Source organism: Mesoplodon mirus (genome assembly GCF_964341445.2).
Source record: "Mesoplodon mirus genome assembly, chromosome: 15".
NCBI lineage: Eukaryota > Metazoa > Chordata > Mammalia > Artiodactyla > Ziphiidae > Mesoplodon > Mesoplodon mirus.
The window spans coordinates 83,219,084-83,236,455 of record NC_138991.1 but is presented as its reverse complement, the minus strand read 5'-3'; the positions used below and the strand labels follow the sequence as shown (position 1 = coordinate 83,236,455).

At 57.4% G+C, this 17,372-nt stretch overlaps 1 protein-coding gene across 6 annotated transcripts in view; it reads right to left on the bottom strand.

Annotated features, from left to right (window-relative positions):
* Positions 1-16,975, bottom strand: part of FBXL18 (F-box and leucine rich repeat protein 18) — a 39,246-nt gene extending 22,271 nt beyond the window's left edge. For 2 of the 6 annotated variants that reach the window (XR_014295984.1, XM_082643484.1), the window contains exons 1-3: positions 16,817-16,974; positions 11,167-11,382; positions 6,001-7,544 (exon numbers count right to left, since the gene is read on the bottom strand). Coding sequence is in view for 5 of the 6 variants with exons in the window: in XM_082643484.1 (XP_082499610.1) it covers positions 6,001-7,544; positions 11,167-11,382; positions 16,817-16,834 (1,778 nt within the window). In the remaining variant the exon portion in view is untranslated. Of the gene's footprint in view, positions 1-5,277; positions 5,687-6,000; positions 7,545-7,722; positions 9,881-11,166; positions 11,383-16,816 lie in introns of those variants that run through there. The other 4 variants (XM_082643487.1, XM_082643485.1, XM_082643486.1 and 1 more) reach the window with 4 other exon arrangements.
* Positions 16,976-17,372: the final 397 nt, after the last annotated feature.

Here is a 17,372-nt window from a genome sequence, read left to right as displayed (position 1 = left end):
AGTCAGGGAGCCGCAAGCCGGGCCTCTCAGGGCTGTGAGCCAAGGACCCGCGCCCCCTGAAGCCCCTGGGCCCAGAGAGTAAGCGAGCACATCTCGCCCATGGGTGTGAATGTTCCAAGAAGCTTATGTTTCTTAAGAAAATGTCTGAACACATTATTTGGTTCTATCTTTTTAAAAGATCCTAAGGTAAGCATACTGTGCAGACCTGAAAGTGGGAAAACTGGAGGGGGGTGAAAAGCCCTGACCAGCTAGTCGTCCCTGGAGCAGTGAGGAAGCTGGACCGCGGGCGGCGGGAAGGACAGGCCTGCGGCACCTCGGTCACTAGGTGGCGATGCGGGTCTGCGCTACCTGCTGGGGATCTCAAGCAGAAAGAGAGGAGAGACAGAGGGAGCTGCGTACTCCACGCTTTTGAACATTTTTCTTCGGCATGCCAGCCACTCCAGATTCCTCCCCCTGAAGGAAGCCCCCGTCACGGGTGCTCAGGGTGGGCAGGCCTGGTGGGGTGGGCGAGGCTGGCACGTCCACACCGTGCCCCGCTCCTCCGGGTGGTGGGCTGGCAGAGCTAACCTGACACGAGTGACGGGCAGTGTCTTTGCTCAGGGCAGAGGAGGAGGGGCGCCTCTGTGACTGGCTTCGCTCTGGGGGGTTGGGCCCCAGCCTTCCAACCTCGAAGGGTCTGGACTCCTTCGGGGTCTGGCCTCCGATGCTTGCTCTCCGAGAGGCTCTGTGGGCACAGACAGGCGCTCGGGCCGCCCCTCATCTGCCTGCCCACCTCTCAGGCGCCCCTCCGAGCAGCGCCCAGGCCTGGAGGGTGGCCCTGGCATAGCCTCCAGGGCCTGGCTCCAAGAAGCCCTCTCGCTTATGCCCAGACGCTGCCCCAGTTCCGAGGTCAGGGGCAGCCCCGGGTGGCTCAGGGTGACACTCTCCCTTGCCCTCTCCACCAGGCAGGGCTTCATCAGGTGCCCTGCTCTGCCCAGCTTGGCATCCTCCCGTTGGTGAGGTGCACCACAAATCCAGAGCCAAATCCAGAGCCTGCGAGGCCCCAGCGGGATGACGTGTTCCCGCAGGAGCGGCCCTGGCCCCAGCGGGCAAAGAGCTGCAGTTCATGGGCCTCGCTGGTGGGGACGGCGGAGGCCGACCAGGGAAGTGCGGAGCTGTCCGGGGAGGCCGCCCTGGGAGCGCTGTGACAGCCTCTGCAGTGCCTGCCCATGGCAGGCAGGCACCATCTGCTCCTTTCCCTCCACCCCGCCAGGCTCCGCTTGCCACAGAGGCAGGAATCCAGAGGAACAGGGCCATTTGGCCAAGTTCTAGAAACTGGTGCTTGTTCTGAACAGGCAGTACCCAGCTCCGATGAGGTGTGGCCTCAGCAGCCGCGTGCACAAAAAGCCCATCGTGAGAGGCGGTCAGGTTCTCAGGTCGGCCCACAAAACCCACACTGCTTGCACGGCCCTGCCCCGGGGGAAGCTCTGGGCCACAAGGATCACGTCCGAGGCTCTGGAAGTCACTTGGTGACCACTAAACGCCAGGTTACCCCATTTGACATCCAGCGACCCCACGAGACAGGACCCGCTCCCAGCTGCCCACAGACCAGCTGTGTCTCCTGAGCAAGTTCATTAACCTTCTGGGCCCCACTTTCCTCATCTGCAAAATGGGACAATAATATCGACACTCCCAAGGTTGTTAAAATGTCAAAGACCTGTTAGCACGGGGAGAGCACATGGCGGCTGTACAAATACAAGCCAATGGGGGCAGCCACAGTCTGCAGCAGTCTAAAGGGCAGTCTCTCCCTTCAGCTTCCAGAACATCCCCACCCCCGCCTCCTCTCTCCCAGACAGCTCCTGCCTGGTCTCTTCTACCAAGTCCTCATCCTCCTGACCAGTTCCTGTTGGGCGGTCTCTCCAGTCCAAGCGCCAGCTGGAGGACCTGGGAGATGGCTCCTCCTCTCTGGGGGTTGGGGGGGAGGGGCGGGGGGTGGTCCAGGCTTCTCCAACCCACACGTGTGCAGCCTCACCCCTGCCTTCCTCTCTCGGCCGATGGCAGCCACATCAGCTCAACGGCCCAGGCCAGAAGCCCTGGCACCGCCTGGACCCACCTAGCCTCAGCACCCATCCCATGCACCCAATCAATCAGCAGATTCCCTGTGAAGTCAGAACCTGGCTATTTCTGGCCATGCCCCAACGCCCGCTTTCGCCTGGCTGCTCCCTGCATGTCTGACGTGCCCCTGACAGTGGCCCTGCCGCTGCTCCCAGGCCACTTTCGGCACAGCAGTGTGACCTGCCCTGCTTCCATTCTGGCTGCTCCTGAGACCCTGGCACACCCATCTCGGGGCCCTGCACTCTCAGCTCTGTCCAACAGAACCTTCTGGGCAGAGGGGAGTGTCTGTATGTGCTCTGTCCAGCACAGTGGCCACCAGCACACGTGGTTACTAAGCACCTGAGACGTGGCTGATGCCACCAAGGAACTCGATGCTTGGTTTCATCTCGTTTTAGTTCATGTAAATATAGGTTATCCTGTGGGTCGTGGACGCCGTACTGGCTGATGTGACTCTACCTGCCTGGTCCGCAGCACTCTTCCCCCAGGTTCTGCTTTCTAACTCATCTCCCTGAGTTCTCTGCTCAGAGCTCACCTCCTTCATGAAATGTACCCCAAATGCCACCCCTGCACCCAGGCACCCCTCGCCCTGCTCTGCTGCTTCTCCCCGGCATTGGTTACCGTCTAATACACCGTACACTTCCTTACGTTGATTGTTGGTCTGTTTTCCCCACTAGAATGTAAGCTCCCCAAGGACAAGGATCTTTGTTTTGTTCAGTGTCCTGGGTGCCTGGAACAGTGCCTGACATAAGAGGTGCTCATGTATTTGTTGAATGGATGAAGAACCATAACATGTATTATAAGTGCCAAGTCCTGTTCTAAGTGTCTTATAAGGATGAATCCCTTTGGTCTGAACAGCTCCACTTTAAAGAACAAGGACCTGGGCACAGAGAGCCCAATGTCCACCCAGGCCTTCTGACTTTGAGGCCCCTGCCGTGGGTCCTGCCTGCCTCCACCCAAGGCTAGGGTCTATCTCCTGGACGAGGACACACAGGGACATGGGACCAGCTTGGATGCCACACCCACTCCCCACTCCTCCAGGCACAGCAGCCCTGAAGAGGCCAAGCACAGGCCTCGTGCAGGGAACCCAGCAGCCCGGGTGAGCTGGGAGCACCTGCCGTCTCCAGGTAACCCTGTAGGCAGCAGACATTTGATATGACACTGTGGGACTTCCCTGGTGGCGCAGTGGTTAAGAATCCACCTGCCAATGCAGGGGACACGGGTTTGAGCCCTGGTCCGGGAAGATCTCACATGCCGTGGAGCAACTAAGCCCATGTGTCACAACTACTGAGCTTGCGCTCTAGAGCCCGCGAGCCACAACTACTGATGCCCGCGTGCTTAGAGCCCGTGCTCCGCAACAAGAGAAGCCACCGCAATGAGAAGCCTGCACACCGCGATGAAGAGTAGCCCCCGCTCGCCGCAACTAGAAAGAAAGCCTGTGCACAGCAACAAAGACCCAACGCAGCCCAAATTAATTAATTAATTAATTAATTTAAAAATAGGACACTGTGGACATGAGGGAGAAAGGACGTTGGAGAGAGAAGGCCAGCTTTCATTACCTGCCTTGAAGCACTGTGACTTTTTATTTTATCTTATTTTTATTTTTTTGGCCGCATCGCGCAGGCACGTGGGATCTTAGTTCGGACCACCGGGGAAGTCCCATGACTTTTTAAACCACGTGAATGTATGACTTGACTTTACTTTCACTGATTTCTCTTTGGATCAAACACTCCTCAATAACGAGCACGTGGTTTGACCACAGCGTGGTCAGAAAAGGCGCCAGGTTAAGAGGGTAGCAAGAAAGCCAGAACACTGAGGACAAAAATGACAGATCCAGAAACACTCTGGCTCTGAGTTCAGTTAAATTAGAACTCAAGTGCTCCCTCAGGCTCCCCGAACTAAGGGACATTCAGTTCCTGATCACGAGAATCCAACAGGGTAACAGGACAGCAGACCTGGTGGTTTTTCGTTGGTTGGATGTATTTTGTGGTCCACCTGCAGCTTCAAGTTACGCATGGCCCACTGACCACTCACTTCACAACAGTCCTTCTGGAAAGGCCACTGATGTGACAGTGAAGGCACGGGAGGGGACAAGGTGGGAGGAGGCACTGAATGGAGATGAACCAGTGAAAAGAGGGGGAGCTGAGAGCGATCTGGGCAAGAGGGACAGCACCGTCTGAGGTGGCAGCCCAGGCTCACTCTGTGCAGGGTGAGGGCCAGGGGCTGCGGCCAGGGCCCCTCCCCACTCACTCACAGGTGGCGCCCCGCCCCACAGGGCAGGAGGGGGCCAAGCCACGTGGAAGGCCAGGCTTGGACCCCGGGCCCCAGCCCTCACGCTGACAGGGACTGGGCGGGGGGCCCACAGCGTGTGTTGCCCTGGGGGCAGCAGGCAGCCTGGCAGAGAAGCTCCGGGAGGCTCCAGGGCCGGGGCAGCAAAGCTCCACCTCAAATCCGGTTCATTTCCTGCCTTCTAGGGGGAGAGTGGAGGTCCGAAAAGGGCACGCTTGTCTCCGTTTTGTGTGGCTCGGGGGCCCAGGTCGAGCTCTGGACTTCGACGACCCGGGTGGACCTCAGCTCCTCCCTCAGGCGTCCGCTGCCTCTCCATGAAGCAGGAACGACGAAGGGCCCAGTGAGGGGATCAAGCCAGACAGCGCCAGAGAGCCCCCAGCCTGGTGCCCGGCCCACAGCGAAGACACACAGTGAGTGCTCACTGGTGCGGCGATGACGACACGCGCGCGTCCCCGTGCCCCGATGCCGCCCTCACCCGGCTGCCCCACCAGCTCCAGCCTCACGGAGACCAAGCCCGGCAGCCACTCCCTCCCTCACCCAAAGCCCTCGAAGAGCTGAGGCCTGAGGCCACGACGATGTTTAGGAAACTGCAGTTTTTCAAGATCAGATCTGTAGACATTTTCAAATCTGGCTCAGGTTAACAAAGGCTGACCCTCTAAATGCCGGGCCCTCACAAGAACAGCCTTAACTCTACAGCATGAGGCGCCAGGGATCATTCCGCATCAGGGCCCGGGAAATCGCCAGTGGCCCTCCAACAACTGCCTGGGTGGGGGAAGCCCTGCCAAGGTCCGTAGGTCCCACCACCCCGCACTCTCCCGGGGCGGCCCCTCAGGTCAGCCCAGCCGTCCCGCTCCGGGCACCGCCACATCTCAACAGCGTGCGGCCCCCTTCTGAGTCCGCCTCTCCGTCTCCCCTCCCCCGGCCTGGCCCCTCAAGTCCAGGTGGGAGGCCAGAGGGACCTCTCCAAACTGGAACCCGGACCCCTCCCTCTACGGGCTGAAGTCCTTCAGCACCTTCGCCTCACCTGACGCCCCCGCGCCCCCCGATCAGAATCATCTGGCTTCTGAGCAAGCTGCTCGTCTGTAAGCCTCTGGGGCTTCTACACACGCTGCCTTCTTTCCCGGAAAGCCTTGCGGCTGCATCTCCTGGCTGACCCCGACTCACCCTTCAAGAGTCGCAAAGCTAGGCTCCACCCCTGGCCCCCCACTTACCAGCTCCGTCATCTGGCAAGAACTGTGTCCACCTCGTGGGACGGGCACGAGGATTAATAAGATCACGTACGCAGCAGCATCCTAGAGCCCGGGCACTGAAACAGCCACAGGCAACGAGAGGACGATGTGCCAGGCGCGGGGCGGCACTGCCTCCTGCACACCCTCCCCGGGCGCCACCAACCGCCGCTTCCCGAGCCCCCGCACCCCACCACTGCGCACAGCCCCTTGTCAGCACCCCAAGACTCTCAGCCCCCAGAGGACAGGCCTGCACCCCACTCGCCTCAGCAGGTGCGCAGCGGGTACACCAACATCTGCCGAGCAAAAGGCCGTGCACCTCGCTCCCCCTCCGCGCCCCTAAGGCCTCCAAAGGGCCAGCAGAGGCCACGGAGGGACGGCCGGGTGCCCTCACCTGAGGTCCTTGAGCCGCTTGCAGTGCTTCAGCATGTCCGAGAGGGCCGAAGTGTAGGCCACCTTGCCCATCGTGCCCAGGTGGGCCAGGGAGAGGGACTGGAGCTGCTGGCAGTGGAGGCCGATGCTGACCAGCCCGGAGCCTGTCAGGATGCTGGGCAGCTGGGCCAGCGTCAGGTGCCTCAGGAAGGCCAGCTGGCCGATGGCGGCCACCTCCAAGTCCCCCACGCTCTGCGCCCGGCCGCAGGGGGGGAGCGAGTTGCGGATGGCTGGCTCGTTGCGCGGCATGGCAGACGAGAAGTTGGACCCGATCAGCTCGAGGCGGTCCAGGAAGGGCACGCTCTTCAGCAGCGACCAGAACACAGAGGACGGCGGGGGGCCCGCCTGCCCGGAGAAAGGGTCGGGGCCAGACGGCACGCCGATGCGGACCTTCTTGCCGAAGCCGCGGGGCACGGCGTGCGTGGCGGGCTGGACGGGCGCGCGGTCGGCCCGCGGCGCCGAGTCAGCGACGGCGCAGACGGGCAGCGACAGGGAGCGCAGGTGGCAGAGCCGGGCCAGCAGCTGGCACAGGTGCCGGCCGGGGCCCTCGGGGCTGTGGTGGTGGGCAGCCGAGAGGTTGAGGTGCCGCAGGTTGCCACAGGCCGCCACCAGCGTCTCCAGGATGCCACTGTCGATGTCGTCCTCTGCCTTGCGCAGCAGGGAGTCGGGTGCCAGGCAGTGCGCACAGCCGCTGAGGTTCAGGCCGGCCAGGCTCCGGAGGTCCCTGCCGCCGTCAATGACGCGCCGGATCAGGTGGCCGCCGGACAGGGCACAGCGGCTGAAGCTGAAGTAGAAGGGGCTGCTGAACTTCATGTGCTGGAGGAGGGCCGAGCCGTTGAGCCAGGACTTGGGCAGCTGCAGTGCGTCCAGCGCCACGTTGCGGGCCATGGACTCCAGGAGGTTCTTGGTGGCCCCGCTCTCGGCAAAGCTGCCGGGCACGGAGATGAGGAAGGCGTGCAGGTTCTCGGGCGTGCGGTCGCTGAGCACAGCCAGGTAAAGGCGCACCACCTCCTGGTTGATGTAGCCGGGGGCCAGGCGGGCGTAGAAGACGCGCAGGTGCTGGTAGCGCGGCACGTTGCTCTGGCCCACCATCAGCTGGCCCGAGAGCACGGCGCCCTCGCGCGTGCGGTCCAGGATCTCGAAGTACAGCAGCAGCTTCTCGAGGCTGGTGCAGCAGGGCACCACGCCGTACGAGGGCGTGTACAGCGTCTGCTTGAGCTCCCGCACACGGCTCAGCGTGGCCTTGCACTCACCGCTCAGCTGGCTGGCGTCGAAGCCGGGGCTCACGTCGATGGCCAGGGAGCGCAGGCGCTGCAGGGCCGACAGAACCTTGGAGAGGCGCAGGGAGGTCAGGTGGCAGCCCGAGAGGTTCACCTTCACCAGGCCGCGGCAGCGGGCCACGTGCTCCACCGTGCTGCCCGACAGCCAGTAGCAGCCGGCCATGCTGAGCTGCTGGATCTCCCAGCCGATCTCCGTCACCAGCTGCTTCACCTTGTCCTCGCTGGCCTGCGGGGGGGTGGAGGTGGGGAGAGAGGGGCTGCAGGCACCGGCGTCTCCTCCACCCTCACCCCCCAGACCGCGCCCACCCCCGTGACAGCCGCGGGGGGCCCGGCAGAGGCCCCGCTCCAGCTGAGGAGGGACACTGAGCGCAGGGCTGGCGCCTCGTCCCTCCCCGCACGCTTACCTTCCACCGACAGTCAGGAGCCTCGGCCAGGTGGGAATGGAAAATGAGGCAGCCCCTGTGGAAGAGTCTGGTGGCTCCTCCAAAAGCGAAACAGAGCTACCACATGACCCGCCGTTCCACAGCCAGGTGTGCACCCAAGGGGACTGAAAGCGGGGACTCGGACTCCTGCACACCCATGTGCACGGAGAACCGTTCACAACAACCGGAAGGTGGCAACAACCCGGCCATCCATCGACGGATGAACAGATAAAGGCAATGGGGTCCATCCATGCAGTGGAATTCTACTCGGCAGGGAGAGGAAGGAGATCCTGACGCTGCGACAGCATGAGTGAACCCTGAGGACACGATGCCCAAAGAAGCCAGTCATAAAGATCACATGTTGTATGATCCCACTTATATGAAAGATCCAGAACAGGCAAAACCAGAAAGAGAAAGTAGAAGAGAGGTTACCAGAGGCCTGGGCAAAGGGGAAATGGGAGCTATTGCTTAATAGTTCCAGAGTTTCTGTTTAAGGCGATAAGAAAGTTTCGGAAAGAGTGATGATGGTTGCATAACACCGTGAATGTACTTAGGGCTGACGGAACCGTACACTTAAAAGTGGTTAGGGGACTTCCCTGGTGGCGCAGTGGTTAGGAATCCGCCTGCCAGTGCAGAGGACACAGGTTAGAGCCCTGGTCCGGGAAGATCCCACATGCCGCGGAGCAACTAAGCCCGTGCGCCACAACTACTGAGCCTGCACTCTAGAGCCCGTGCACCACAACGACTGAAGCCTGCGCACCTAGAGCCTGTGCTCCGCAACGAGAGAAGCCACTACGATGAGAAGCCCGCACACAGCAACGAAGACCTAACACATCCAAAAAACAAAAAAAAAAAGTGGTTAGGATGGGAAGTTTCATGCTAGGTGGGGGGTTTTGAAATCACATCGTGGAATCACGCCCTGGAAGCGTTCTTCGGCTGTCGCTTCCCTTTACGTCACATGCACTTTCATGTCATTAAATGTTCCTCAAAAACCTGGCCTGGACGGCCTAGGGAGCCACAGTATGTCCAGTCGGGGGCCCCGTGGCCACCGAGGCCTTCGGACAACACAGCACCGAGCATCCATGCACATAAGGCTTGTGCACGTGATCACTTCTCCACGGCAAGTGTACACACACACAACCGTGCAGACGAAGGACACACATTCCAAACGCTCCAGACAGACCGTGCACCTGCCCCTCCTCTACAGTAAAGAACCCTCGTGGGCAGGAAGCCTGACCTCAGCGCTTTGGGGAGTAAGCTCAGCTCTCCGTAAGGGAGGAGCACAGCGCTCCCACAGAAGGAGGCTGAGCTCTAAGGGGGCCTCATTCTGGGTTCCAAAGGCATCACTGCCCAGCCAGCAACAACAGGAGGAGTCCCTCCAGGTCCCCTAAAATTTGAGTTAAGGGCAAGGCCTCTGTTTATCTTTAAAACAGGTCATCCACTGATTTTCCAGGCTGCAGGCAATTCGGCGAGGATAGGGTAACCTTTGCAGTAAGTAGTGGTGGGAGGCGTGAATAGCTGTGTGCAGAGCAGGGGGCCTCACCCTGACCTCACAGCCTATGTGGAGATGAACACAAAAGGATCACAGACCTGCCATGAGAGCTCAAACTATAAACTTCTATAAGACAACATAGAAGGGTGCTGGGAATACTGGACAGCCACAGGCGAAAGAATGAAACTGGACCACTATCCCACACCATACACCAAAATTAACCCAAAATGGATTAAACACTTGAACGTAAAACCAGGAACCATAAAGCTCCTAGAAGGAAATATAAGTAGCAAGAAGCTCCTTGACATCAGTCTCAGTGATGATTTTTTGAAATCTGACACCAAAAACAGAAGCAAAAAGAAACAAGAGGAACTACATCACCTGAGAAGCTTCTGCACAGCAGAGGGAACCATCAACAAAATGAAAGGCAGCCTATTAAATGGGAAAAGATATTTGCAAATCATATACCTGATAAGGGGTTAATATCCAAAATATACAGAGAACTCATACAACTCAAGAGCAAAGAAACAACCCTATTAAAAAAATAGCTAGAGGGGCTTCCCTGGTGGCGCAGTGGTTAGGAATCCGCCTGCCAGTGCAGAGGACACGGGTTCGAGCCCTGGTCTGGGAAGATCTCACATGCCGCGGAGCAACTAAGCCCGTGTGCCACAACTACTGACCATGAGCTCTAGAGCCCGTGAGCCACAACTACTGAGCCCGCATGCCACAACTACTGAAGCCCGTGCGCCTAGAGCCTGTGCTCCGCAACAAGAGAAGCCTGTGCACCACAATGAAGAGTAGCCCCCGCTCGCCGCAACTAGAGAAAAGCCCGCGTGCAGCAACAAACACCCAACACAGCCAAAAAAAAAATTAATTTTTTTTTTTTTTGCAGCACACGGGCCTCTCACTGTTGTGGCCTCTCCTGTTGCAGAGCACAGGCTCCGGACACGCAGGCTCAGCGGCCATGGCTCACGGGCCCAGCCGCTCCGCGGCATGTGGGATCTTCCCGGACCGGGGCACGAACCCGTGTCCCCTGTATCAGCAGGCGGACTCTCAACCACTGCACCACCAGGGAAGCCCCCTAAATTTTTTTAAAAAGTTAAAAAAAAAAAGAAGAAAGAAGACAACATAGGAGAAAATCTTCATGACCTCAGGTTTCACAAAGATTTCTTCAACGGAATACAAAAAGCATGAACTCAAAAATTCAATAAATTGGACCTCACCAAAATTAAAAACTTACACTCTTCAAAAGACACTATTAATCAAAATGAAACGGCAAGCCACAGACTATAAGAGAAAACATTCACAACACATCCCACAAAGGACTTGTACCAGAATATATACGGAACGCCCAAAACTCACTAAGAAAAAGATAGACAATAATGAACGGGCAAAAGCCTTGCCCAGACACTTCTGAGAAGATATACAAATGGCCCGTGCACCTGATGAAAGCATAATCAACAGCATCCTCCACCAGAGAATACAAGTTAAAACTAGAATGAGATACCACCCCCATGCATCATAATGGCTAAACTGAAAAGACTGACAACACCAAGTGTTGCCGAGGTACAGAGCATCCAGAACTCTCGATGCTGCTGGTGGCGAGAGGTGGTGCCTCCAACTGAGCTTAACTCCACAGGAAAGCCCAACACTGACAGTGGGCCCACACGTCCACTCCTGGGTACCTATCTACCAGGGAGTCAGTCTCCCTCCTGGCCCAGTGCCAAGGCCCAAGACCCTGCCAGAAGAGCGCCTGGTCTACCTGTGCCCTGGCCCAGATGGCACATTACCTGCACTTTTGGGCCCCTGGCTTTTGCCGTGTCATCCCTGCAAGTGCCCCACCACTGCCAGGCTGTGCGGGGCCTCAGTCGGGCACCTCGGTCATTCCCCATCTCTGCCCCCCGCATGCCAAGCGCCACCCCCAAGCCCCTCACCTCATAGTCCTTCTGCAGCAGCACCGTGTGGGTGAGGCTCTTGTCCAGGCACAGCGCTGCGAGCTTCCGGCAGGTGCGCCGGACGTTCAGAATCAAGTCTATGCTGGGGACGTGGCTCAGGATGTGCAGGAGGATCTCATCCGAGAAGCCCAGGAGGTGGGCACCATCTGCCACCGCGGCTGCTGCAGGGGGCGCATCGCCGTCGTTGGATGTGTCCTGAAAACAAGGGGCACCAAATTCCATGGGATCCCCCAGGGTGGCCCTCAGGCAAGGGAAGCCTTCACCGCAGTCCATGGGGAAGAAGAGGCTGTTACCAAACATCTTAACTGCAGAGCAAAGAGTCCCCAACATTCTCCGAAAGCCCCTTTCAACCTGCACACCAGGATCGCTCTTCAAAAGTAACAGGTTTGAAATTTAAGAGAGATTTTTCCTACTGAAGGTCTCCAGCCAAGTCTGGCAGGTTTCCAACTCAACTCATGACCATCAGCCGAGGTTGTCCATTTGTAAAAGCTGCTATTCCGCCCCCACCCTGCTCTGCCCTGAATGGCAGGCTGTATTCGTAAAACATCCTTGGGCAGGTGAATGCCATCAAGAAACAATGATAATTGGTCTTCACTGATAACAACAGTGCCTTCACCTCCCAGGGCTGCTCTGACGGGTAATGAGTTGCCATTATGTGTATGACATGTGTATCCGCTCTTCAGGACAGCGCTGGACGGGGAAAGGACGAGTCAAATGAGAGAATGAAGCTATGAGGCCCTAATAAGTAAGAAACAGCACCTACCAGACCAATGACATTTTTAAATCTCAAGATTCGTAACAAACAATAGGAACGGCACAACTCCTCTCTACTTATCAGACTTCCTGGTTGGAAATCCAGGTTCGGGGTTTCCCTGGTGGCGCAGTGGTTGAGGATCCGCCTGCCAATGCAGGGGACACGGGTCCGAGCCCTGGTCCAGGAAGATTTCACATGCTGCGGAGCAACTAAGCCCGTGCACCACAGCTACTGAGCCTGAGATCTAGAGCCCGCGAGCCACAACTACTGAAGCCCGCGCACCTAGAGACCGTGCTCTGCAACAAAAGAAGCTACCACAATGAGAAGCCCATGCACCGCAACAAAGAGTAGCCCCCGCTCACCGCAACTAGAGAAAGCCCGAGCACAGCAATGAAGACCCAACACAGCCAAAAATAAAATAAATAAAAGAAAAAAAAAAAGAAAAAAAGGAAAGAAATCCATGTTGGTATTTCCAGTAAGATGTCCACACATATTGTTCCATTCTGTTTTTGCAAATATCTACAGGTTTTCTGCCCTAATGTGGGCTTCCCGTCTTACTGACCAGTGCCTGTACAACCAAGACAAAGAGGAGATAGACCTATGTCAGTGTGCTGTGAAATCCCCAAATCAGGGCCAAAGGAACTGGGATGCTCTAAGAAAAGCCCATGGTGGGGAGGAATCCCTGTATCTTCCCAACACCTCCTGAGGGGCCCCTCCTGCCTTAAACGTCCTCACTGATGGGGGGCCTCTGACACTCCCAGGAGGGAGAGTATCCAGAGCTATTTCTACTGCCTTTTCCAGTGACTCTGTCTACGAGCCCCGCCTCTTCGGTCCTGACTCTTTTTCCATACATATTTGCATGGATGGAAGCCTCCAGGCTTGGAAAGCCCTGCTGCTGCCATGGCAACCGTTAAGTCCAGGGAGGAAGGGCCTGTCTGCACACCCCACACAGGCACCAGGGGTTTCCCGGGAGCTCTGACTGCGACACCCCTCCAGCCTCTGCATCAGGCCGAGCCCTTGCCAGGACTGGAAAGGTCTCCCCGATTACTGCCCACACTTTCCACAGCATCGGCCCCTCCCACTCTCCCTTCGGCCTGAGAGGCAGCGGCCAGACTTGCCTTCCCTTCCCTCCCTCCTTCCGAAGTGCCCTCCGTCCTGTCTCCCTCCTCCCACCTTTACAGGGGCAGGAGGCAGCCATCAGACCCAAGTCCATAGCTGCCCTGGGTCACTGTATTCTGGGGTCCAGTGTTTTGAACCGTACGTGGCTTTCCTGAGAAATTTCCCAGGGCCGATCATCAGGGATCATCCCAGACACCTGTTAAAAACTCAGATTCCCAAGCCGCATCCTAGACCTAGGGACTCTATCTCCCGAGAGAGAGGCTGGGACCAGGGGCAAATCCTTATCAGGCAAGCTTGGTATACAGGGCTCCTGGGCACAAGTGGGAAGAGCTGGGCCTGAATTCCACTGAGCAGCCTGAGGCTGACCCCTTCTGATGCCCAATTCGCAGATTTATCAAAGTAAGAACGCCACTGCAGAGCAAAGAGAACACAGGGCAAAACACTCCCGGAAACTCCAGCATCATATAATTTCCAGTTACGGTATGGAACACTGAATTTCTCTTAAAACCACCTAGAAATTACATGAATTTTAAAAAAACAAAACAAAACAGGAGGTGAGTTGCAGCTTCCTCCGTCCAGTCTCAGCACCCCCGATGCAATCACCTTCTCCACATGCTGTGCCCCAGTGCTGTCCTTAGGCCAGCAGCCCCTGTCCTGGGACAGGCTTTCAGGGCAGCAGGCCTGGATGAGAGGAGCAGCCGCCCGGGCAGCACTGGTTCCCCCCGGGTCTCCCGACGGCCAAGCCCGGGAGGCCCAGTTGTGCTGGGTTTGCAGCAGTCAAGTCTTTTCCCTGGAACGGAGGCTTCATGTCTAAGTCCGTGTACCTTCCCCCCAGGAAAGGCAGCGAGTTCTGCAGAGGTAACAGCAAATAGGGGGCCGCCACCAGGAGGGAGGGAGGAGGCCACCGAGCTCCTTCACCTCCGAGCGGGGGTGTGTGAGTAGCCCCCGCTCACCACAACTAGAGAAAGCCGGTGCCCAGCAGCAAAGACCCAATGCAGCCAAAAATAAATAAATCAAATAAATAATAATACATTTTTTAAAAAAAGAAATAGAAAAAAAAACGGGCAGTGAGTACATGGAAGTTCATCATAACGTTCTTTCGCAAGTGTGTGGAGTTTTACAGTTTACTTTTGTTTTTGGTTTTTCTGATCACAGGAGGGACCTGAGGGAGGCTTCTCACATCGCCCCTCTTCCTAAGCCTCTGCTTCTCCAGTTGGCATTTTCCGGAATGTCCCCTGATACACGGCACTCAGGCCTCCAAGCCTTTGCCCAAGCTGCCCCCTCCACCCAACGTGCCACCACACAAAAGAAACTGCTTCTCTCAGAACTTCAGCTCAAAGGCTCCGTCCCCAGGAAGCCCTTCCAGCATCCCCCAGACACACTTAGCTCACCCTTCTCCTCCACTGCCGCCCCAGCTTACCCTCCTCCCCCTCCAGTCTCCAGCCTCATCGGTGAACTGTACTGGTTTGTTGCTTGCCTGTCTCCTCCCTAGGCCAGGAATGGCTCCTGAACAGGGATCACTTTCTAATGCCCAAGGGAAAGAGCCATTGAACTGGGTGTCAACAAACCACGGCTTCAGAATCATTCGAAGAGCTATTAAAAACGCAGAGCCCGACTCCTCAGAAACTCAGGGAGCAGTCCTAGACATCTGCATTTTAAGCCCAGCAAGGATGCTCAAAATCAGACCACCCCATTCTGAAATCAGAGAGTGGGGATGGTGGCACAACCTTGTGAATATATTTTAAAACCACTGCATTATACACTTTAAAAGTAAATTTTGGGGAAAAAAAAAAAAAAGTAAATTTTAGGACCTCCCTGGGAGCTCAGTGGTTATGACTTCGTGATTCCATTCATTGCCAGGGGCGTGGGTTCGATCCCTGGTCAGGGAACTAAGATCCTGCATACCACATGGTGCAGCTAAAGTTTTAAAAATACTGAAAAAAATAAAAGAAAAGTGTAAATTTTATGGTATGTTAACTGTATCTCAGTCAATCAATCAATCAATAATTAGACTGTCCCAGGGACTTCCCTGGTGGCACAGTGGTTAAAAATCCGCTTGCCAATGCAAGGGGCACGGGTTCAAGCCCAGGTCCGGGAAGATCCCACATGCCGTGGAGCCACTAAGCCCATGCGCCACAACTACTGAGCCTGTGCTCTAGAGCCTACGAGCCACAACTACTGAGCCCGTGTGCCACAACTACTGAAGCCCGCGTGCCTAGAGCCCGTGCTCTGCAACAAGAGAAGCCACCACAATGAGAAGCCCGTGCACCACAACGAAGAGTAGCCCCCGGTAACCGCAACTAGAGAAAAGGCCGCATGCAGCAACAAAGACCCAACACAACCAAAAATTAAAAAATTAATTTATAAAAAAAATTTTTTTTAAATAATTAGACTGTCCCAGAGAAAGGGACCTTGATCATGTCCAGGATAGAGCAAGACTCCCCCTCTCTCCTCTCAAGCCAAAAGACCCTCACGATGGGACAAGAGGCCTCACTGGGCAGGGCCCCGACATATGATTCAAGGAACAGAGGGGCCTTTGCACCAAGACCCCGTAAGACCAAGGTGCCAGACAGCCCCCCCACAAGCACACGCGACTAACGGGAATCTGCTAATGCAGCCAGGCTATACCCCAGGATTCTTCCTGGGGGAGCTGGTACTCTCTGGCCCTTCAATCCTACTACCAGCGAGCAGGTGGGCCCCACACCTTCCCCCTCAATCAAGGGGCCACTTCCGAGCCAAATCCGCTTCAAATGAAGAACAGCTGTCGGCAACCCCAGCCGCCTCCCCCACACTCATGCCGCACCGGCTCCTGCTCGCCGGAGCACGAGCAAGCCCGCAAGGCTTAGGGAGTACGCTCGACGGTCTGAGTCCCGGACGACAGGTATAAATACAGGTGCACACAGGTACACAAACAGGTAGCTGGGAATCAACAAAAGGGAAGACCCCAGTCACTGTCCATGGGGATCCCCCATTTCCTGGTGTACAGAGAAAATACCCTGCACCCCATTACAGGAACTCGGTGGGTTTCTCTGTCAGACCCAGATTTGTGGAGCATTGGGGAAGAAATTCAGGGTGAATCACAAGTCCCGCAGGTGAAATGGCTTTTCCTCTACCACCCCCCAAGTCACACAAGCAGACTCCGAGAAAAGTGGGCTGGACTGAAATCGAACGTTCAGCGACACAGGATAGGATGGGATGGGAAGGGAAGGGAAGGGAAGTGGGCAGGGAGGAGGAACGTCTCAGAGCTCCAAGGGCTGAGCCAAGGCACAGGGGCATGGGAAGAGGGCCTGGGAGACCTAGAGGAGCTGGAAACTCTGCAGAAGGCGGGAGAGGGGGAGAAGTCTGCTGATCAGGAATGCGGACAGGCAAACGGATGGAAAACCGAAAGCTGAAAGAGCTTATGCCTTCGGATACAGGATGAGATCCTAGGGAGCGGGATGGGTCAAGGATGGGGGGTGGGGTAAGGGGCAAGGGGCAAGGGGCAAGGCCAGGGTAGGGATGGGAAGGACAGGGCGAGGCCAAGGCCAGGGTCGGGGCAGGAAGGACCAAGCCGGGCCGACGCCAGGGTCGGAGTGAGGGCCGCGGCGGCGGTCAGGATGGGAAGCTGAGAGCCAGCCGAGGTCAGGACGGGAAGGATGGAGCGGGAAAGGGAGCGAGACGGAAAGGACGCAGGGGAACCGGAGTCAGGGTGGGGAGGACCGAGCGGGACCAAAGCCGCCGGGCAGGTAGGAGAGTAGAGACAGGCGCCTGCCGTACCTCTCCGATGCTGGCCATGTCGAGGGCGGGGCGAGCCGCTGCCGCCGGAGCCACAGCTCCGGGACCTCCCGCCTGGCTGGCCAGGGATGCTCAAAGCCGGCGCGTCAGAGGCTCCACAGAGATCCGGGGCAGGGGGCGGGGGCCGCTCGCCACTTCCGGCGCCTGCCGATACGCACTTCCGCTAGCCCGCGGGCGAGTCCCGCGCGGCCGCCATGTTGGGTGCGGCGCGCAGCCAAGCACCCGGTAGGGCTGGGTAGAGCGCGGGCATCCGGGCTGGATAGAGCGCGGGCATCTTGGCCGGGCCGCACTTGCTCTCCGACGTCATGTCCCGCGCCTCTGCTCTCTGCACGCCCCTTTCCAGCCACACAGGCCCTCTCTTGCCGGCCCAGCACTCTCCTGATTCTAGGCCTTTGCATTTGCCGGTCCCAGTGCCTGCAGTGTTCAGAAACCACCTGTCAGAGAGCCGGTCCCTGACCCCCTTGCAGAAAATAGCATCACCCCCTCCCCATCCTCACAAACACACACCTAACAAATAACCTTATCCTCTGTTATTTTT